The following is a 23,876-nucleotide window of genomic DNA, read 5'->3' on the forward strand; positions in this document are numbered from 1 at the left end:
TTGCCCTCTGAACAGACAGCAGGTGGAGGAGAGAACAGGGCAGGTGGTGTGGCTGTGTTGCCTTCTGAACAGACAGCAGGTGGAGGAGAGAACAGGAGGTTTTTTTTTGCTGTGTTGCCCTCTGCACAGACAGCAGGTGGAGGAGAGAACAGGGCAGGTGGTGTGGCTGTGTTGCCCTCTGCACAGACAGTGGGTGGAGGAGAGAAGAGGAGGGTATTTCTTTCTGTGTTGCCCTCTGCACAGACAGCAGGTGGAGGAGAGAACAGGAGGGTTTTTCTTGCTGTGTTGCCCTCTGCACAGACAGTGGGTGGGGAAGAAGGCCTTGGAGGAGACATTGGGAGGGTTGGTGTTATATCATCATTTAACCTGATTTCTAGAAAACCTACCCCCAGGTCTGACATCTCAGATTCAGAAATGTCTGACTGAAAACTGAAACGTGGAGTAGTTGGCTCTCCTATGCTCTCCTGTGAAGTGCAGCCATTTTCTATTAGAGCTTTTAATTTATGTACGTCTGCTCCACAGAGTGCTGACATAGCATGTTGTTTGAGGACAGCATTTGCATGTGTGGTGGTGATCCCCATCCTGCTCAGACGTTCAAATACTGCTTTCTTGGCACCACCGTACTGCAGTACACTGTTGACATAGTATGCAAATGCTGACAGGTGATTCTCTCTTCCTCGAAGGGCAATTGCAGCAGCAGCACAGGCATGATTAGTTTGCATTCCAGATATGGTGCAGATCAGAGAGAACGTGAATGGTGCCATTCTCTCCAAATCCTCCCTGAGGTTGTGCAAGGAGAAATGCTTTAATTCCTCGGGGGAACACTTCCACAACATGAAACCCTCCCTTCGATGACACAGACGTTGGCACTCCTTGTCAATAACAGCTTCCATCACAGGTTTAAGCGCTGCCATTAGACCATCATGCTGCACCATCAGTCCAGCTGCTGTGGTCAAGTTGCCCTTTGCCAGGTGGTTAACGACTCCACTGATGTCAGCGTCACATCTATACTTCTCTGGGTAGGGCTTACTTGGGTAATTGATGTACACCTAAAAATGGTTAAATAAAACAATTACCAAGATTATTACGTTCAGTAATCTTTCAGTAACCGAAACATAATAGCATTTAATCTGGGGGAAATCTTGCTAAAACACCTTGACATGACGCTTACAGATTACTCATCATTTTGTATACAGTAACATCAATCAATTAAGTCAGCCCTGCCTAATACCAATGGCAATTCTATACTACAGTTATTTAACTTTATTTTTTGGGGGGTGCTTGGCACTAGCCCCTCCTACATATGGCTTTCTGAATTTACAGTTATGATGTAGTTTGTCAATCAAGTCTATGGCACCAAACAACAAAGTGAGAAGACGTAAACTGGCTGATATAAATAATGCTCTCACTGTGCCCCTCACTTCACATGCGTGTGATTTAAAATAGTTATAACCAAATTGGAGAGGGCTGGGGGATAATGTCATATATATGCCACTGTCTGAATATAGAGAGGGAGACAGCAAATTCAACAAATCATTTTAACTTCAATATTGGTAACTAAGCTTAACCAATATGAATCTATTTGAAATTGTTCAACACAAAGTTGTATTAGCTCTTCAAAAGGTTAGAGGAAAAACAATTGTAATAATTATAATATTCACACAAATAATGCATCTGATCAACTTTAACTAAACAATGGAATAAGTCAGATAAATACTAAATTATAAACTAAATGACAAACATTACACAGAAATGATTAAATGTCTATAATATCAGATATAGATAGACGTTACTAAGTGACACCACACAGCCTTTAGACAAGGACTTGAGGAAGGGTGCTAAATGCTACCTTAACAGCAATATGTTTATGTTGGCTTGTAGACAGTGTGTTAGTTTACCTCTGTCGTGCTGACACGGGACCCGGTGTTTAGTCTTTGACAAAACTTCTTTTTCCGAGGCGTCTTTATGGGCGTAGTACGTTCCCTCTTCTCCTCGCGACTCGAGCATCCCTCGTCTGCTTCCGTCACATTATGCTCAGCCTCAGACTGCCATTTCTTTACAATACTCTGGGATTTTTCAACATTCTCAAGTAGTCTGAAACATTTCATGCAAATCCTCCCAGAATATACACCGGGTCTACACGCGAGAACGACACCGATATCTCTGAAACGATCACTCAATAGTCTCCCTTCTTTTGCATTTCCACTGAATAAAACTCGTGAATGAGTTACGACGTTCTTGTCATTTAACAAACTATGTTTGCAAAGACGGCAAGTCGTCTCAATGCTGTCAGCAGACATCGTATATCCAGTAGCTGATAAACTTATGCGTTGTATTTGTTTTTCGCTAACAAATGCTGTTCAAAAAATCCCTCCAATACTGTTGACAGGCTCTGTGTCGACTGAAAATGACGTCACGGGAAGGCAGATTCGCTGATCCCCAGTGATTGGTTGAGGGGAAATCAAATGCCCTCCTCCTCGTAAATCGCTCAGACAGGAGCCAATGTCAGACTCAAGAGCAGCTGGAAGCTCTCAGAGTCTGACAATCAGGCTAGCACTGCACACCTGTTTCCATTCTATACATGATCACCAGAGTCTTCAAGAACCCTGCCTTCCCTCCACTCCTTCCCATAGAAACGCCTGGCAAGTACAGTTTCTCTCTACTCAGTTGCTGTCCGTACTCTGTAGAGCTTTTTGTGTGTTTTAGCTGCAGTGTTAGCTGTTTTGCTAATTTGTTCCTCTCATTCTCCAGACCTGGCAATCTGCCGTGCCACTCCTGGAGTTCGTCACCCCTTTGTTCAAGACTGTTTGTTTGGCTGCCGATCTACAAGATCGTCATCGACTACCCCCTTGGATTTCCCCTAAGTATGTGTTATATTATATATATATATCCTCATAGATACATCTACCTAGTTATACGATAGAGTATTTATATTGATTTATATATATCTATACATTGTCATTATACTGCTTTATTCGGACATTAAAGCTCTTAACTGTCTTCCTGCCTCTTGAGTGGTTGCATTTGGGTTCAGAACACAACTCAGTCTTAACAGCTTTAACGCTTACAAATCGGTTGTTTGTCAGTCAGTACCATGTATTCCCAATCCAATCTTACAGAAGCAGTACTGCGCATGCGGACGGGGGTTGACTGTACTATAGTTTTATTTTAAGCCTGAAAGTTGTTTCACCCGTGACTTAAAATTTGACATGCCGGCGTTAAGTTTATCAACTGTATCTCGGTTCTGATATCTTTACTTTTTTGGAAACTATACTGCGAAAAGGGTTTTTGCCACTGTTTGTGGACAGGCTCGACCCAGCTTGACCTGTACAGTTATATCATTGTGAGCTTCTCAAAATGCATGTTGTGCTCAAACACAACGATTCATAGTACATCTGTGCACAGTAATGAGCAGGAGAATATCTGTCTAGTTTACGTATAATTATGTCTCGTCTGCATAGTGAATTGATATGAAATTAGATTGGGAGGCCCCGTTCATGACGTCATCATTTTAATAATTAATATTCATTATTATGATCTTTAAAAATAAATTACAGTATAGGCTATACAATGATGCAATCGCAACTCTCAGTGCTGCTAGTGCAGTGAGTGTCTGATTAGAAGTCTGATTAGAAGGCTGTGATGCAATGCAATATTACTACTACTACTACAAATAATTTAAAATATATATATTTTTTTTTTTTTCGGGAGGCCCCTGGAGGCTAGAGGTCCATTTCAATTGTAACGATTGAAATATATATAAGGCAGAAAAAGTGCCCCTCTGGGCACAGGTCTCCACCAGGGCAGGCCAGGTTGTGGCCTCCTGGTGGCACTATAATAAGCCAATGTGAAAAGGGTGCCATTTCTTCTTTCGTCTTGGATGGCAATTGGATGATTTGAGGCATTTCTTTCCAAAAATGTGTTTTGTAAAAATCCACCTGTCGGTGGCGCTATAACAAGCCAATGTGAAAAGGGTGAGATATATTCCTCAGCCTAGTAGGAACGTCTGTGAAAGATTTCACGTAAATTGCACGCTGCATTCATGATTTGAGGCTTTTTGTTCAAAATGGGACAATCTTGCAAAATGTTTTTCTAAGATCGGAATCCTGGTGGCGCTATAACAGGCCGTTCTGGAGAATTTGGGGCAGAGGTACATCGTTGTCATCCAGGGAGTGTGTGTGCAAAATTTGGCATCGACCAGGGGCCGTTCCACGAAACTTGGATTAGAGATTAAGCCGGGATTTAATCCTGATTTAATATATCCTGGATCAGCGATTAACCGGTTTCATGAAAGCTGGTTAATCTTGCCAGATTAATTTAACCAGTTAACCTGGATATGTTGAGGCTTGATTCGGTTTCATGAAAGTGATGCTACATTAGTTACCATGGAAACTAATGCTTTGGACTTAGCCTGCTCCGGACCAGGCTAACAGCCAGGTTTAACCTAATACTGATGTCTTTACTGTTCATTAAGCAGTCAAACTGATCACAAACCAATGATGTTTTCCACACTTTCCACAATTATGATGGGTTTATGTTGCCTTATTTTTATCGGTCTGCATTAAAGGACTAATTTAAGCACTATATAAAATCAAATAACCAAAATATATAGGCTGCACAACATCATGACAGCTTGTGAGCTTGTATATCAACTGCTTTTAGTGAATGTTCCCCAGAATAGGTTTGCTGTCGTGCAAGTGCATTATATTATATTATATTATATTATATATTTTTTTGTTTGTAAAAGTGAAAACCACTTAATATTACCATTACTCAATGTTTTACAACATATTACCATTGTAACATTTCACCCACTATTGAACCCATGGCCCACAGTTCACCAGTCTGGCCCCTGTGTGGACACTGGACAACAACCCCCTTCCCCAGTTATGGCCAAATATCACAATGCGACAATATCATTATGCTTACAATATTAAGAATTCTAAGTTTCTGTAAGTTAATAGTAGTGGTAAAATGTAAACTATATTTTTGGGGTAGTTATCATTCAGTCTATCCACTATTGAGAGTATGTTCTCTCTTTAATTACAGCAGCAGTATTTATTTTAGAAGCTTAAGTCCTTGTATCAGTAAGTCTTGAATAGATTAGTAAAGATACTGAGATATACAGAAGGGGGCAGTAATGCAACTATTAAGGATGCAAACTGCCATAACACCCCATGAAGAAGAAGGATCAGTAAATATGTTTTCCACCGAATGGGTCTAGAGACAAAAAGCCAGGCTGTCTATTCAGCCAGGCTTTATGATCCTGGCTCGCTAAATCCGCCCATTCTAAGCCTCACTTGGCTTTAGTGGAACGGAATAAACCAGGCTGTAAAGACCAGGATTTAAAAAGCCTGGTTTTGGCCTAAATCCTGGATTAGTTCATCCAAGTTTCATGGAACAGGCCCCAGGTTAACGGTGCCGGAGATTAGCTGTACACAGATGGACGGACACACACACAGACGGACACATGGACAGAGTGCAAAACATACTCTCTCCCCATGCCTTCGGCCTGGTGGTTGAGGAGCTAAATTATGTTGGCTTTTTTTAGGCCCCCAAAATCTGAAAGCTATTTATATAAAACACTATTAATAGGGGGCCCCTGGCAGACTCATTGATGTCCTCCTGTTGTCCTATGTTAAAAAAATGTGTTGTCCTATGTTTAGCCTACAGCTAAGCACGGCCCTGCTCGGAGCTAAAGTGTAGCAGGCAGCGCAGATATTGAGGTTCCAAACGGAGCATGGGTGGGATGTCTGTTTTCCTCTAAAATCAATGTTAAAAAAGGACAAATCAACATTTAAAAGGCCACGTTTTTTTCCAACGCCGGCCGATCACATCACCATGGAACTAGTCTCACTCTTGCCTTTCCTGAATCATGGCAGCATTGTAATAAGGTGATTTACCTACATTAAACAGTTGCAAAAATCATGACTATCGTCACTGTTTAGCCCCTCTCGGAACCCTCCATAAAGCTTTTCTGAAATTTTTATGAGTTTTATGTAGGGTCCCTGTTCATGACTATATTTCCGTATGGGAATTCTGGAACGCGGACATAAACATGCTCTCTAAGATCGAATCTGCAGCGTTTGACGGCCTTTTTTTGTTTGAGTTATTCTGAATTCGGGAACTTTAAGTACCTATACATACCGCTGCGAATATCTCCTGTGGCGTGGAAGCCGTTTGTTTGACCGATTTGGTCGCTTTATTTCTTCTAGTTTGTTTACCGTTTATTGTACCGCCTCCCGGTGTGCGGTTGGCTTGTGCGGCTACATCCCTGCCTCTGATCTGCTCTGTCATAGCTATAGCGCCACTAGCTAGCAGACAATTGGACTCGAGTCATAGTGACTCGACTCGAGTCTGACTCGAGTCGCATATTTGACGACTTGCGACTTGACTCGGACTTTGAATGTAAAGACTTGCGACTCGACTCGGACTTGGAAGGTAAAAGACCAACGAGACTTGAGACTCGACTCCGACTTGCTAGCCAATGACTCCCGACTTGACTCGACTCGAGACAAGATGACTCGTGACTTGTTTTGTTTCCGAGCATACGGTATTTGAATACAGCGTCGGTGGGCAGCGCATGCTGCGCATATGCAAAGCAACTCCACTCGCACACTAAGTGCACACTGTAAAACATTTATTTTCACCACACAGCTGCAGTAGATTGAAAAGTTGCTTCCTACCTTTGAGTTAGTGTTGCTGAAAGACACCCAGATCCAATTGTATATTCCATATTTCCATATGTACTAAGTGTGAACTATAGTGTCAACACGGAGGCATACAGTGACAGTTGTGAGCATGCGCAGATTGCACTACCTCTGCTAAAGCGTAAAGGGTACAAAACGGCCATTAGGGGGAGCCATAGTACAGTGAAATACAGTGGGGAATATCTATTGATTCATTGATTGAATACTTTATTGGCAGAAATGTATCAGTATAGGGTACAGTCAAACACTGATCAAAAAGGGATCACTGAAAAAAGTCCTTGCTGTCTTGTTTCCATTCGGTCCTGGGTAATCAATTCATAATCATGACAAGTCACATGACAAATAACAAAATTCAAATTATCATAAAAAAATAAGATATGTATGCCTGCAGGTTGGGGAACAAAGAAGGGCTTATAAGGAGGTGGGGGTAGTCACTAGACATGGGTGGGGGGGCAATCTTTTTTTTATTGATTTTTATTTAATATAAATACAGTGGAATACCGAGGTATAGGTTATCAATACCGGCACCGTACCGTACTGTAAAATCTCATACCGTGGCATGCCTAGACTTGACACAACCTTGTGACTCGACTTGTGACTCGGCTTGACTTGCCCACAACAGAAAGACTTGGGACTCGACTTGGACTTGGGACCAAATGACTTGGGACTCGACTTGGGACTCGGACCTGAGGGTTGGATTGACTTGGGACTCGACTTGGACTTGGGACCAAATTACTTGAGACTCGACTTGGGACTCGGACCTGAGGGTTGGATTGACTTGGGACTCGACTTGGACTTGGGACCAAATGACTTGGGACTCGACTTGGACTCGAACCGGAGCGACTTGAACAATTGTCTGCTAGCTAGCCAGATAGGCGGTACAATGAGGTGTCAATAAACAAGGAAGGAAGAGAAGAATCAAAGCGACCAAATCGGTATTAAAAATACTTAACGGCTTCCGCGCCACAGGAGATATTCGCAGCGGCATGTGGGTCAGTGACGTGACACCCCAAAAAAAGTGTTTTTTTAAAACCTTTAAATAACAGGAATAAAAATGATTTACTTTTGTTCTACTCACTCTCATCTTTATGGAAACATATTTTGTTTTTAGATATTTTATTGGAATCAGAATTTATTCAGCATTTTGTTGTACTTGTGCCTAAAATCGTCATATGGTGTGACATGACAATAATTGTTTATAAAATGAAAATGGAGTACAACTTTCTTAAGTTGCTCACTTTATCAAAGTCCTTTATCATAACTAACCTGTGATCCACTATAGTTTTGTGAAAATGTATTAAATCTGTATATTATTTTCGTAATCAACACTCAATGTGAGGCCCATGTTATCGGTCTTTCAATATATTTTGCATTTATTGTGACAAAACTTTCTCTAAAATTACACAAATATTTGTGACTCTTCCTTAGACTATTTGCTATGTAATCCATAAACATTAATGGTTTCATCATTAATAAAGGTATGATTTTTTCACTATTTGGAACGTCACACCAAATTATTTAGTGTCACACCGTATGATCATATCTTCATTTTTCAAAGCAAACTGTGTTTTAACCTACTTATTAGTGAGTACTGAACTTTACAGATGGATTAAACAATTACTCAGGAAAAACAGCAACAGGAAAATTGCTTTAACATTGAATAACATGGCAATGACTGAATAAAACGAAATTAAACACAATTTATTGTGGATAGTTGCAGATTTTAGGTGAAAATGTTTAAAACAAATGTTTAAATGGACAAAAGAAACATGGGACTTTGTTATTTATTGCTATATCTGTAGGAAATTACAGTTTGTATCATATGGTGTGACAAAAAAGTCATATGGCGTGACAGAAAAACAGTCACACCATTATGATAAAGTGTCACACGATATTACGTTTTCTGCACTTAACATAACCTTGAGGCTACTAGCTACACATTAGCATGCTAACAACATGCTAGCTATAACAAAGCAACAGAGATTTACATGTAATTATGACCAAAAAATCTAATACCTTAAGCTTTTTTAATGAAAAAGGTGTCACACCCACAGACACTTGGAAGAGTCGCATTTGTCAGCGTTCCAACAAGATCGTATTTTATGAAAATGTTAAAATGATAATTCACCACAGACACCTGCCATGCTATTGTAATGCAAGTGCTGAACAGCCTTACTGAAGAAGTACCTCTCTATCCCAATGGGTGTGTAAACAATTGCCTGTTGAAATTTCCCAAAATGGTGTCACACAATATGATTTTGGTTTGGGGGACAAAATATTTTTGATCAGAAATGACTGAAAACATTATGCTTGGACTTTGAAAAGATTAGGCTCACAAATAGACATCTATATTATATTTATGGATTTTTTAAAATAATTTTAGCATTTATTTCCTTAGTTTTATTTAAGTTCCTACTTTGAGAAACAAGGCCAGGACAGTCGCACCATATGAGTTTTGCTGTGTTTGGTTGACAATTCTGAAGAAATGAGGAATGAAATGTTTTAATCTTGAGTATGTTCACATGGACCATAATGTCCTGCACAATATTCAGAAGGTTTTTGACAAATATATTTCTTATTTATACATGAGTGACACTAAGGACAGCCAGGAACACCATGTCACGTCACCCACCCAAGTATAGGTACTTATACTTCACAGATTCAGAAGACCTCACATGAAAAAAAGTCGTCAAAGAGCGCAGACAGGCGTTATCCATGTTGTTTATGTTTTATGTATGTCCGCGTACCAGGTGGCATGGTACTGCTGCAACAGGACCCCATGCTCTGGGTCTAACAAATGTCAGAAACTTCAGTAGCATTGGGTTCTGCTTGGAGGGCTAGTCACTGTTTAGCTTGACATTCACACACACACACTCACACACACGCACGTATGACTTGTGGCCATGTGTTTACAGTAAACACATGGCCACAAGTCATTACACATGGCCACAAGTCATTACATGCGTGTTAGTAAACAGTTTACTAACCTGCATTAAGCCCAACATCAACACCACGCTGTTTGTCCAAAACACATATCTTCTCTCCCACCGATGTCATGTGTTCATTTATCTCCAGCCGGGCAGACTCCGTTTGATTCGTTTCACCTCCTTCATGAGACATGATCACCGAGCTCTCTGACTACGGGAACATAGAATGTGCACAATGTAACTTGTGTGTAAAGCTCTCGGTCTCTTTCCTTACTACGAGGATCCCAAACAAAGAGGTTCCTGAACTTCCTGCTGAAAATAAACAACACACATTCACTTACGGGTCAACGTGTCACACGCATGCGCAGCAAAGGATGCAGGCGCTTCTGTCTTTTGCCATCTGGTGGAGTAGATGTGTAACTGTTAGCCTACTGAATAGGATGAATGGATTGCGTTTCACTATTTTAGTAATAACATGAATGTTAAACAACAAACACATATCTGTTGGGAAGAAGCCTTTTAAACTATTTACGCCCACCTCATATACCGTGTTTTATTACCCACTAAACACAGCATAGGCATAGGCTATGACTATGATATGGACACACACACTAGATGCACGTATTCACGCAGGTAACAAGACAACTCACCCTTTTTACGCTTTTTGGTGAGTTGTCCGGACAACTCACCCCGAAAGTAAAGACAACTCACCAGGGGTGAGTTTCTTCACTTTCGGCCACTTTCGGGGTGAGTTGTCCGGACAACTCACCAAAAAGCGTAAAAAGCGGGACACATCGCCATTCCGACCATTGCCTTCCATTGTTCGGAATGGCGGGGTTTCTCCCCTTTTCTAAAGACCCCGCCACTCCGACGATTAAACACATCGCCATTCCGACACAACACACAACCCCGTGCCCCACTCCCACCAAGCACCCCACAGTGTCCCATACACACCTTCCGAGACGTAGCCCACACAATCAACCCCCCCTCCAAAATGTAAACACCACGACGTGTGTGTGCGTGCGCACGCGCGCACGTCAAAGTCACAAGTTGTATATTCATCAACATATTATTATTATTAGACACACTCTTCCCCTCTTGACAATTATAAGAACTTGTCGTCTCTGCTCAGCTGTGTGTGCGTGTGTGTGTGTCGTAGGGATGACATATTTGCACCTTCCTCAAAGCATATTAATCTGTCATTAATCCCATCATTTTATTAAATTAAATAAAGATGTAGCCTATATCTGCCTCGCCTGTTATTCTGTCAGCAAACACGGTCGTAATGACGTGACATTGCGTGTGTGTGTGTGTGTATGTGTGTGTGTGTGTGTGTGTGTGTGTGTGTGTGTGTGTGTGTGTGTGTGTGTGTGTGTGTGTGTGTGTGTGTGTGTGTGTGTGCGTGTGTGTGTCGTAGGGATGACATATTTGCACCTTCGTCAAAGCATATTAATCTGTCATTAATCCCATCATTTTATTAAATTAAATAAATATGTAGCCTACATCTGCCTCGCCTGTTATTCTGTCAGCAAACACGGTCGTAATGAAGTGACATTGCGTGTGTGTGTGTGTGTGTGTGTGTGTGTGTGTGTGTGTGTGTGTGTGTGTGTGTGTGTGTGTGTGTGTGTGTGTGTGTGTGTGTGTGTGTGTGTGTGTGTGTGTGTGTGTGCGCGCGTCAAAGTCACAAGTTGTCTATATCTGATTATGACCCACATCGGACCCTATAGAGCGTTGACATGCAGTCATTTATAATCCTCAGACAAAATTAAAACCTCTTTTAGTTGTCGTCCACCGCCCCCATCTTTTTGTACTGGTATGTAGCCTAGGGTTTCCTCAACGCTCTAGTCTATATAGGGTCCGATGTGGGTCCCAATGTCAATATGAACACCATAGAGGCTCAGAGCTGTATTACGCACGTTTACGCACAGGTTTATGTAGAATGAAAAACTGTGAATGTTCATAAATATTACTGCAATGGGCACCTGTAGTTGGGTTGCAGTTAGGTTTAATTAAATACGATGATACTTCAGCACCTTGGACAGCAATTTCTAAGGTGGTGCTGGACTTGGATTGGATGCTCGCAGTCATTAAGCGCGGGTGCTACCAATGTCCCAGCACGTTAAAAATGGAACTCCTTGACATTTTTCAATTTGCCACGGCCAATGAGTTTGAGGTAGTCTTACAATGTTACGTATTGGAATCAGGTGTTAATCAATCAAGTTAACGGATATAAAAGAGCGTCCTACGGTGAGATACATTCTCTTACATCATGGACGCTGAAGCGTATATTCAGATTGCGGACAGTCGCGGAGGGAAAGCCCTCATCATTAATAATTACCGCTACCTCAGAAATAAAACAAAGCCAGACAAAATATATTGGCGTTGCGCCCGTCGGGGGTGCAACGTGTTCTTACACACGAGGTGGCTAGATCTGGAGGCCGACGATCCAGCGATCGTCGTCACAAGCCCTCCAGGGAACCACAACCACGCAGCCAAAGAGGACCTGGTCGCCACCACTGCTATAATTGAGCAGATTCTCGAGCAGGTGGCTACAGACCCAACCCTTCCCGTCAAGCGGTTCTATGACCGGGTCGTGGCCCAAAAGGCTGACTTGCAACACTGTCCCCCCTTTCATGCCGTGAAGTCGCGCCTGGAGAGACAGCGGGCCAGTTTCATGCCTCCCATCCCGCAGACTCTGCAGGAGGTCGAAGTGGAGGGCGAGTGGGCACTCACCTGGAGAGGGGATGAATTCCTCTCCAAAAATGTCTATGTCTAATTTCTATCAGTATGCCTATGCATATAATGGCATTCATTTTGTTTTAGATCTATAGGCCGTGTTGGGACCCATGAAAAAGTGCTTAGAAAATGAGTTTCGTTCCCATGTGCACTACTCATTCAATGCATTTTTTCATAGATAATACCCTCCCATGGACTTTGGGTTAAAAGTTCTACTCATAATATCCTGCAGTATTTTGTCACAAGCCAGAAATGTATAAACAGTGTATAACCAAAAAACGAAAATCTTGTGCTGCTGTTTTTGCTTGTAAATGTGTTTTTGGCAACACAAAATCTTTCTCAAATGTCAAATGCATATACTTAACATCTGAAACAAGTATGGGTGCCTTTAGTTTACTCATATGTGAATTTAGATCATGAAATGTAGCATATTTGTTAAAGAAATATGCTTCAACTTAAGTGTTTGCCACACAGTCCAATGAAACCTACACAGTAAATTGTGCCAAAAGCTTATGTTTCATACATAGAAAATGGCTCAACCTACTATGTAATGAAAGGTAGAAAAGAAAATCAGGGCACCTTGGACCAAAATGGCAGAAAATCTATCCAAATGTTACCACACCCCCTAAATTGGAATAATGCAAAAAATGCACAAGACAAAGTACTGGGTCAGAATGAATACAACATAATTGTATGAAACATTTATTTATTTACAAGTACCGCAAAGTGTCACAACAGCATGCCATTTGTACATCCACCCCCCCCCCCCTGCCAAGGAAATATATGAAAATACAAAATAGCATACAAATGCATCACAATAAAACCTGTGCTGTTTGCATTTATGCATTGCATTTAAATGGATGTAGGCAGTGTGGCAATTCTTTAACATCTTAATAATTCTTGAACAAAACAAGTAAATGTTGGGTTACTCATCCCTATCACTTTCATCAGTCATCATCCCATGTACCTCTTTCTTCTGTTTCCTTTGAAACATTTTCACAGTCCTGGATGTGACATAAATCAGTGCAAGACAGTTTTGCAGACATACATGAAAATCTTTCAGTCTCACATTTGCTTTTTAAGTACAGTGGACTACCTGCAACACACTATCAGGGGCAGGATTTCTAGTCATCCATGTTACTGTTAACTCCCCATCCTCCATGCCCCATCCACTGCCAATGGGTGAAGGAGCACACATCCTACTAGTCAGAGAACGTCTCATCACTGCTGCTTGATAGTTTGCCCTTCTGCAATGTTGGTGGAGAGCATCACTTGTTGGGGGAATGGACAGTTCTGGCAAAGCTGATGATGCCGTACAGAATGATTTGTAGCATTATTCACGTTTTTGGCAGATGATTGGCCATACAGGTGGCACACATATTTGCTCAGTGTGTTGAAAGTTGACTGGTCAAGGTTAAAACTGCTGCCAATATGAACCTGCTTGGCTTACCTCGGTTGACTCAGTTGTTGTCGTGTCTGATGGATGAGGTAGCCTGTCTAACAGTGTATCTGCTGATAATGTTTCAACAAAAACCAGTTCGGAGATGTTGCGCGTTGCAGGGCTGTGAAACATCAGCTCGGGGAAATCACGGGCCAACCGCCTTTTCAGTTTATCCTGCCTGCAAAATGAAAATATAGAAAAAGACGAGCACAAATGTATAAATATTAATATACAATATCAGGGGATGAAGCCATCACATCTACCCAAAGGTGAAAAATTATACTGGTGAATGCCAAAGAGGTAACCTAAAAGTTCCTCAGACAGATTGAGGCGCAGCTTCATCAGTGTAAGCAGAAGTCTCTGAGTATCACTAAGTGATACCTCCTGCACTGTTTTGCAGGAGGTGGTAACTTGGTGACACAAAATTGAACAACAACATGAAAGTCTCTACATTTGGTAGTCCTGTGAAGAATTTCATTTTGCTGTCATCAAATTCTGAAGGATCAAGAGTACGATGTTTCAACTCACTTTATAATTTGTTGACTTTATCCCTAAGTGATTGACATTCAGCATTTAAAGATTTAATCTGTTCATGTAATGAGGCAATGTCATTTTGTGTTTCCTCTGTCTGGACCCCAATGCCTGGGACATCAACAACAGCCTGTACCTCTGCTGTACTTCGATCAGTGATGGAGGTGAAACCAAATAACCTTGGCACGTAGTCAGGATGTAGAGGATCATCACTCTTTTTCCCTTAAATAACAAAAACAAAAAAAGCATTTACTAGAAATATGATATTAATTTGTTTACATATATGGGGTGTTTTCACATTATGTCCTGTTTCAGACATCAGCCTCAAAACAAACTCATCCGGGACGGGGCTGCCAAATCATTGTGAGATTTTTTTTTTTACATTAACAACTGGAACAATAGCATCCCTATTCTGGAGGGAACATTTGCAGGTCCTTGAAAACAAACATTTTTTTTTGATAACCACTGTACTAGTCAAAACTAACAAGGCTGAATAATAACAGAAATAATACTCAGAAAATACAAAACACAGTAAAATGGCTTCTACAGGGGGATTTCCTACATTACCCATGCATGATAGCATTCTGGGCAGCATGTGTTTGTTCATTGGTGTGTCTGCCTCGTTGGATCATCTCTGTATTTTTGGCTCTAATATAATACCACTTACTGAATTAACTAAAAGCTGAATATCATTCGGTTCTACAGTACTATGGTCGTCAATCTGTACTGGTGCTGTATTTACCACTGGAGGAATATATGCCTAGACCTAGTTTTCAAGTGGTTCTATTGAAAATATGTTCATAAGAAATATTGGCAGTTTTCTGATTACCCTATAGCCCATTTTGACCTGAAATCAGATTATTTCTTTCTTTCTGAACGTTTTCTGAAAAAGCTATGTTTCTATGTCAGTCGTCAGTCATTTTTCAAAAATAGCAGACCTACAAGCTCGTATGAGCTTGTAGATCTGCTATTTTTCAATAGCTAAACCATAACATAATGCTAACACCAAAAGGGGTTCCTACCCAGAATGGGCTAGAATAGATTACTCAGAAGTACCTTTGGGTGTCCTAGCTATAGTACCCCCATTTAAAAAAACGTTGACTCTTAGACAACGAAGTTGTGGTTGGAAATTGTTACAATGTCACTTTAACAGAAGGAAGACGTGTAGAAGAAGACTTGTAGATCTGCTATTCTCAATGTGGGAAAATGTTGAATATTTTTTAAAGTCCATGGTACAAAATCTGATCCTTTTCAGATGAGGGGGGGGGGTGTCGTTGATATGAAAAGGTTGCACTGCACTATGTAGAAATGAATGGTCTCAGTCACCCTCAGGCCCTCTATTTAAACGCAAACTCAGCTATATGGAAATTCTTGGCCGATACCGATAAATAATAATTTAGCCGATACCGATACCGTTATATGTTTATTTTGTTTTGGTTGTTTTTATTCCTCCCATTTTGTGCCAAGGAAAAAAATACATCTTCAATACAAGACATAAATGTTCAGAATCTACAGCTTGGTATAGGCTGCAGATAACCAACACACCAGCATAGAATCTACAGCTTGGTATAGGCTGCAGATAACCAACACACCAACATAGAATCTACAGCTTGGTATAGGCTGCAGATAACCAACACACCAACATAGAATCTACAGCTTGGTATAGGCTGCAGATAACCAACACACCAACATAGAATCTACAGCTTGGTATAGGCTGCAGATAACCAACACACCAACATAGAATCTACAGCTTGGTATAGGCTGCAGATAACCAACACACCAACATAGAATCTACAGCTTGGTATAGGCTGCAGATAACCAACACACCAACATAGAATCTACAGCTTGGTATAGGCTGCAGATAACCAACACACCAACATAGAATCTACAGCTTGGTATAGGCTGCAGATAACCAACACACCAACATAGAATCTACAGCTTGGTATAGGCTGCAGATAACCAACACACCAACATAGAATCTACAGCTTGGTATAGGCTGCAGATAAGTGATAACCAACACACCAACATAGAATCTACAGCTTGGTATAGGCTGCAGATAACCAACACACCAACATAGAATCTACAGCTTGGTATAGGCTGCAGATAACCAACACACCAACATAGAATCTACAGCTTGGTATAGGCTGCAGATAACCAACACACCAACATAGAATCTACAGCTTGGTATAGGCTGCAGATAACCAACACACCAACATAGAATCTACAGCTTGGTATAGGCTGCAGATAACCAACACACCAACATAGAATCTACAGCTTGGTATAGGCTGCAGATAACCAACACACCAACATAGAATCTACAGCTTGGTATAGGCTGCAGATAACCAACACACCAACATAGCCGCAACGCAAAATGTATGCTTCTCAACAACAGATAAATATCGGCTACTGCCATCGGTTGATGTCAGTTTTATTTGTCAATACCGATAGGCTATTGACCGATAACGGCAAATTTCGGCTGATTTCATCCCTATACTTTAACCCATTTTGACCTGGGAACGATTCTACAAATGCCTTCTAAATCCTGACAGTTTTCTGAAAAACCCCATGTTTCTATGTCAGTGGTTCTCAAACTATTTAATGTCAAGGACCCCTAGAATTATCTGTATTTGGCCACCGACCCCCATCTGAAAATATGTTGTTCCATGCAGGGACCCACCTCAGAAGCAAAGATTTTAGCTAAAGCTCTGAAAGAATATATTCAAACATTTGGGCCACATTTTCACGATTTTTCCAAAAATAGCAGACCTACAAGCTTGTAGCGTGCCACTCAGCTTGTAGATCTGCTATTTTTCAATACATTATAACATAATGTTTAAAACACCAAAAGGGGTTCCCGCCCAAAATGGGTTTCAAGGTGTGGTTGGTGTGTAACTAAAGACACATTTACACTGGAGAATTTGCTCCCATGCTGCATCAAAACATAAACAGCAGGCTAATCTACTTTAATCCATTGACACGGGCCTGCCTGCAGGGGGCAGCATTATACTGTATAAGAGCCACTGAGCAGTGGTTCTCAAACCTTTTCATGTCAAGGCACAATGGCTGAGAGAATGTAACCTTTTCAAATTAAAAAGAATCAGATATTCTTACCAAAGACAATCTTAACTACATTCCAAAAAATAAATGGAACCCTTTCTTGATATTTCTTAGGGGCGCTATGCTAGCCCCCTGCAATGTCTGGCTTTCAGAAATGATGTCATGTGGCAGACGCAAGTCTATGGAATTTTAAGGCTAAAAGGATAACTCAAAAAGGTCCACGGGGACTTTCCATTGTGGTCCTGCTGAATATTCATCAACACAGCATAGAAAACACAATAGTAGGCCTACATGTCATCAGCAAATACAAAACAATATTATGTACAAAGGAGAAAAGGTGTGTGTGTGGGGGGGGGGGGGGGGGCAGTGAATTACTTCCTCCTTTCATTTACCTCCTCTTGTGGTCTCCTGATGGTCAGTTTTGAAAGAAACCTGCAGCGATTTACATCTTTTAATGGATCAGTGCATGGATTGGATTGTCAGTGGTGTCAGGGCATTCCAGAATTTTGGTGGCAGTGGTTGAATTTCAGATTTCATATTTTATTGAAGGGATATAGCCCCTTGAGATGCGTCGTCTCATTTTAGAGGGGGACCCGTAACATACAAACAAGATACATAAAACGTACAGTACACAGATACAGACAATATACAGATACATACATACATAAATAAACAGCCTCTCCCACCCACCCCACCAACCACCACATCATCACCAGGTGTTATTAAAACCCATTTTGGGGCGGGAATCCCTTTTGGTGTTAGCATTATGTTATGCTTTAGCTACAAGCTTGTATATAGGTCTGCTATTTTTGCAAAATCGAAGGAACGACTGACATAGAAATATAGCTTTTTCAGAAAACCGTCAGGATGTAGAAGACATTTTTAGAATCTGATCTCGGGCCTAAATGGGTTAAGCAACAGAGGAACGAACGTGCGAATACATCGGTGAATGTGCTATAACTGGTACTTCAAGTCCTAAAGCAACTGAAGGATGAAATCCATCTAAGAGATTGTTCCAATCAATTGAATGAGAAATGTTCCAGCCCATGTTTGTGTGTGGCAGATCACGGAAACTCCCTCTAGGGTTGTGGCTGTGGGTGGCACTCACGTGCACTTTGAGTTATAGATATGAGGGCATATTTCTAAAGCAGGTTGTTGAATGCCTGGTTGAGAAACCCGTGATTACATCATGTCCCTGTAACAGAACCATGAACCAACACAACCATGCCAATGTAGAAACAATGATTGAACGTTATCTCTATTGGTGTTTTTGGAGAATAAATAATATACCATGCCTGTTGAACTCTATACAATGGGTCTGTACTGCTACCAGTCCCTAAGACGGTCATTCCTACAGTCCCTAAAAAAAAAGGCAAATGTAATATGTATGGATTCATGCACACTGAAATCAAAGGTTAAACTTTGTTTAAAAATGTCTCTTTTATTATGGACAGCATGTACAGGCTACAGTTAATTCGATAAACATTGAGTTCCACAATTTAATTACTAATCATGCCTTCAGAACAGCATACCTCTGTGTCAAGCATTTTACGGTTTCATTATCTGAAATCGATAGTGAAATGATTGCCGTTGCTAGGTAACTATAGCTCTGTTGTGTCCTTGTTGGTTGTTGGAATAGACAGATTGGACTGTCACATCTAGGGAAAGAGATATACGTACACACGCAGGTGTGTGTGTGTGTGTGTGTGTGTGTGTGTGTGTGTGTGTGTGTGTGTGTGTGTGTGTGTGTGTGTGTGTGTGTGTGTGTGTGTGTGTGTGTGTGTGTGTGAGAGAGAGAGAGAGAGAGAGAGAGAGAGAGAGAGAGAGAGAGAGAGAGAGAGAGAGAGAGAGATTAGTTATTGTAAAAATAACAGTAGAAGGGCTGGACTATAAACATTCATGACTTATCTGACTAACCAAATGTACTCCCACAACCACCATTATCCCACACTACTGTACATTCATAGGCAGGCAAAATTACAACAACAACAACCTGAAATTGACATATCGTTACCGTCGGGCAGCAACCTCATCTCTTATGTCCATATTCAAATATTGTGCACTTTTTTCCATAAATGAATGCCCTACTTGATCATACTACAGTCCAGTGTGTGTCACACAAAAGCATAAAAAGTAGCAGAGCCACTGTTCTGAGCTTGTAGGTCTGCTATACTTTTGCTATACAATCTTGAATTTGAATCTTGAGAAGTAACAGTTTTGGACATATACAGTAGTATGGGGTTTCCACCCAACAGAGTCAATATATGAGTATGACATCTATTTAATGTCTTCTGTTGATTGTGTGCCTGTGTGTGGATGCTCACCTCCAGAACCATATGAGACGCTGCTGTTCGCCTGCGTTCCAGCGCCCCCTGGAGACGTCCTTCTATATGTGCCCCTCCCGCACCGCGCCCCCCCTCAGCCCGGCTGTCCATCTGAATGAGGAGCGAATACAAAGGAGAGACCAGCGCCCACCCTCCTTTGATCAAAACAAAGAAGAAGAAATTGTTAATTATTGGACCTCAACTGGTTGCTGGACTCGGTAAGCAGCACCTAAAGCCCAAACCACACCCCAAAGGGTCGGGTTGGGACAAAACAAAACGTTTTTTTTTAAGGTAGACCACACCAATGCAACTAATTGCACTGTACTTAAAAAAACGTTTTGTCCCAACCGTTTTGTCCCAATGTGTGTTGAACGTCTTTACCTGTCGGGTTGGCGGTCTGTGCTGGAGCTGGGAGGTCCACTTCACCTCCACCTTCAACACCAAATAAATAAACCAATAAACCAAATAAATTAAATCCCATTTAGAACACATTTCATGCAAGAATGCCTGACACAAACGTTAGCCTACTAAAGCAATCATTATAGGCACCAAGAAAACACAAACATGTTTTGTAAAATATTATGAAGAATGCAACAATGCCCGTATAGTATATACAGTGTAATTCACCATGGCCCCAGCTGCTCACCTGAAATATTTACTCTTTTAAATAATATATCCGTTGAAGGGTATAGTAGGTATATATAGTTTCATATTTCAGTAGCAGTCAGAGTGAAAGTATAAGCTACATTGTGAAAGTTTCACCTCTGTCCTTCCGGCAGATTCGTGACCACGAAAATAGGGAGGCGAGCAAGAAGAGGCCCACGCCGCCCAACACAGGAAGTAGAATGTGCACGTGCACGGCATTGATATGTGGCGGCTCCGGATTCACAATCACACCTCCTTCAAAATAACAAAGAGAGAGAAAAAACAGTGTGGCCTGAAAACAAACACACGTCATGCACAGAAATGTATAAAGGTTAAAGCCCACAGAAATGTATAGAATAAAGATTAAAGCCTTATATTTTGATAGTAATCATAGCCATAGTGTTTGTTCGGTTTTAAGGGTTTTAAGGGTCTCCCTTTCTCTCCAGCTATGGAAAGATATTTTCAGGTAGGTGTCAAAGTTCCAGGGTTCTCGATCCTGATTGGATACAATTGGTATCCCGAGTTGAAAATGCATTTTCTGTTTAATAAAGAGCTGGAGAGACATGGAGACTCCTGTTACTGAACAGTCAATATATCAATTAGTAGTCTATACTATCTATCAGAAAATAAGCTATTTAACACTGATTTGAACACTTTCACTGCGTTATTAATTTATCTTAATCCACACAAAGAAAATCACTTACTTACCACACCTTTTACGTTAGAAAATGTATGTATATGATATTGAAAGGACTATCATCGCATCATGACAAATTGCTAATTTAATTTATTTAACAGGGAAATGAAAAATAAATAAAGCATTTTTTCTCACCTCTCACATCCATCCAGCTCTCTGGTGACTCTCCAAGGTCAGAGATATGACACTTGTAGAATCCTCCGTCAGACTTGTAAACACCGTGGATGGTCACCTGTCCTGTAGACTCAGTCCTGATGAGGGATCCATCTTTATAGAAATCAGCTGGGAGGTCAGAGGATGTTTTACCAGTTGTCTTGTCTTTGGACCAGCAGCGTAGAGTGACATCACTTCCCTCTGTCACAGGATGTACAGGACTCTCCAGGATCACATCTCCTTCTGAACAAACACAAACAGTGTATATTGGCTATGTTTCTATGATCCTAAAGCTCTTCTCTCTTGCCTGGATGACATTAAAGCCTGGATGGCCCTAAGCTTTCTAAGCTTCAATGACAAGAAAACTGAGGTGGTGGTGTTCGCCCCAAATGGTTCTGGAAACCCCCCTCCCTTTGATCTAGGCCCCCTGGCACAGTTTGTGAAGCCAACAGTCTCCAACCTAGGTTTTAAAATGGACAACGACTTTAAGCTAGATCGCCAAATTAGCTTAGTGGTGAAGTCTAGCTTTTTTCATCTGCGACAACTGGCAAAGGTAAAACCTTTTTTAACCACTCAGCACCTTGAGACAGTAATCCATGCCTTTATTACATCTCGGCTGGATTACTGTAACGCCCTCTACCTTGGAGCCAGTCAGTCTTGCCTTGCTCGGCTCCAGTTAATTCAGAATGCGGCTGCCCGACTACTAACTGGCACGCGTAAGAGAGAGCATATAACTCCCATCCTCGCCTCTCTCCACTGGCTGCCAGTGAACTTTAGAATCCAGTTCAAGGTTCTGCTTTTTACTTTTAAAGCTTTAAATGGTCTCGCCCCTCCATACCTCTCTGAGCTCCTCCACCCCTACTCTCCCGCCCGCTCCCTCAGGTCAGCTGACCTGATGCTGCTAGAGGTCCCGAGGGCGAAACGGAAGCTTAGAGGGGACAGAGCTTTTTCAATCGCTGCCCCCAAGCTCTGGAACGACCTTCCCCTGCAACTTAGGCAGGCCCCCTCTCTGGCCATTTTTAAAACCTCACTGAAAACGCACTTTTATTCTTTGGCTTTTAACACAGCATGAGACCTCTGTTCCTGAACTTGCTCCCCCCCCTCCTTTTCTTGTTTTGTGTGTTGTCTTTGTATTCTGTGTTTTTAGTCTATGTGTTTACTTACTGTTTTTACTTATGTACTGTACAGCACTTTGTGGCAGCTATGGTTGTTTTAAATGTGCTATATAAATAAAGTTGAGTTGAGTTGAGTTGAGGGTCTCTCAACGTCATCTTTCTCCACTGAAAAGAGAAACATGTTGAAGAATCAAAGTCAAAAGTGTCAAATATCAATAAATAAGGGTGTGTACGTACTAAGCATGCATACGTCTGACATCCTAATAATCCGTCATTAATAATAACCCTATGTGCAAGTGTCTGTGTGAAAGTGAAACGGTGTAGTTCTAAACTAGAATAGCTGCACTTTATTTTTATTATTTTAAGTTAACGGACAAAAGGGTAGACGTAATAAGCCTTCAGTCTATACTTTTTTTTTTCTCCAGAAGAAAAAAAAACTGATGAATGTTTTTTTGTATGGAAAAACAAACAAACTAATAAACTAAACAAACTTTAAACATGTAATGCACATTGTCTTTACTCATTATTGACCTTTTAACTGCAGTTGTAGGACACAAAATAATTTCACCCACTCCTTTATACTTTATAGTATACTATTAGACAGCAGAGTTTGTGTATATGAGCTTTTGAAATGGACCCTACCAGTCACAGTGATGTTGACAGCATCACTGCATGCTCCCAGTCCAGATTCACACCAGTACACTCCCGTATCTTCTTCAGGGTACGGGTCTTCGATGACACAGTGCGATGTGTTTTTTCGTCCCCAGTCTGTGGGACAATCACAGTCTGTGGAGCACTGAGAAATGCCCACACTGTGTGAAAGATTCCTCTTTAGGGTGTAGTTGCCCTGGACTTCACAGCTCAGACTGAGGGATTCATACCGAAACATCTGAGATCTGCGTGGAGTGATGCCTAGGACGATCGCTGCAGGGGACAAAGTTGAGGGGAGCAAACAAAGACAAACATGAGCATGTGCTGAAACCTCACGCAACTGCAAGCCAACATAGTTTGTATAATCACAACCGTGTTCATTCAATATTGAATTCAGTTCGAACATGAATTCAATCCATACATTCATCATTACTTTGTATTCAGTCAAAATAGAAATTGAATTCAAACTTTTTCAAAGCTTTTCCAAAAGCTTGTATAGCTGTAGCCTAGTATTTTTGAATAGCTAAAGAATCACACACACACGCACACGCACACGCACACACACTTAGTTACTCACACACTACAGTGCAGAACGCTGCAGCCTCCATGTTGACAGTTGAGTGAGCAGAATAACAGGCTGCTCTGCATCTATAGGGGGTCTGACCCTGAAAACATCTTCCTGTGATCTTGTGTAGAATGAGCAGACAGGATCTGTCACAGCATTTTTATCTCCTTCCAAACCACACACCCACATGCCAGGGTTGAGCTTTTTAAAAGCTGCTATTTTCACTATTTTCATACTTTTAGATTTATTTTTAAGAGTTTGGCTAATTTGGACAAATTGGGACCGGATGGTTAATATGCACATGGCATTGCAATGCATCTTTGT

General features: G+C 41.2%; 1 protein-coding gene across 1 annotated transcript; it reads right to left on the reverse strand.

The window, feature by feature from the left end:
* Positions 1-18,948: 18,948 nt before the first annotated feature.
* Positions 18,949-23,654, reverse strand: LOC310875223 (uncharacterized protein). Its single transcript, XM_083788386.1, has 7 exons — positions 23,565-23,654; positions 22,979-23,260; positions 21,204-21,464; positions 20,489-20,626; positions 20,108-20,158; positions 19,727-19,881; positions 18,949-19,060 (listed from the first exon to the last, which is right to left on the reverse strand). The coding sequence occupies exons 1-7, from the start codon at positions 23,593-23,595 to the stop codon at positions 19,055-19,057; spliced, it is 924 nt and encodes a 307-aa protein (XP_083644512.1). The 5' UTR covers positions 23,596-23,654; the 3' UTR covers positions 18,949-19,054.
* Positions 23,655-23,876: the final 222 nt, after the last annotated feature.

Source organism: Protomyctophum parallelum, assembly GCF_964188405.1.
Source record: "Protomyctophum parallelum genome assembly, chromosome: 18".
NCBI lineage: Eukaryota > Metazoa > Chordata > Actinopteri > Myctophiformes > Myctophidae > Protomyctophum > Protomyctophum parallelum.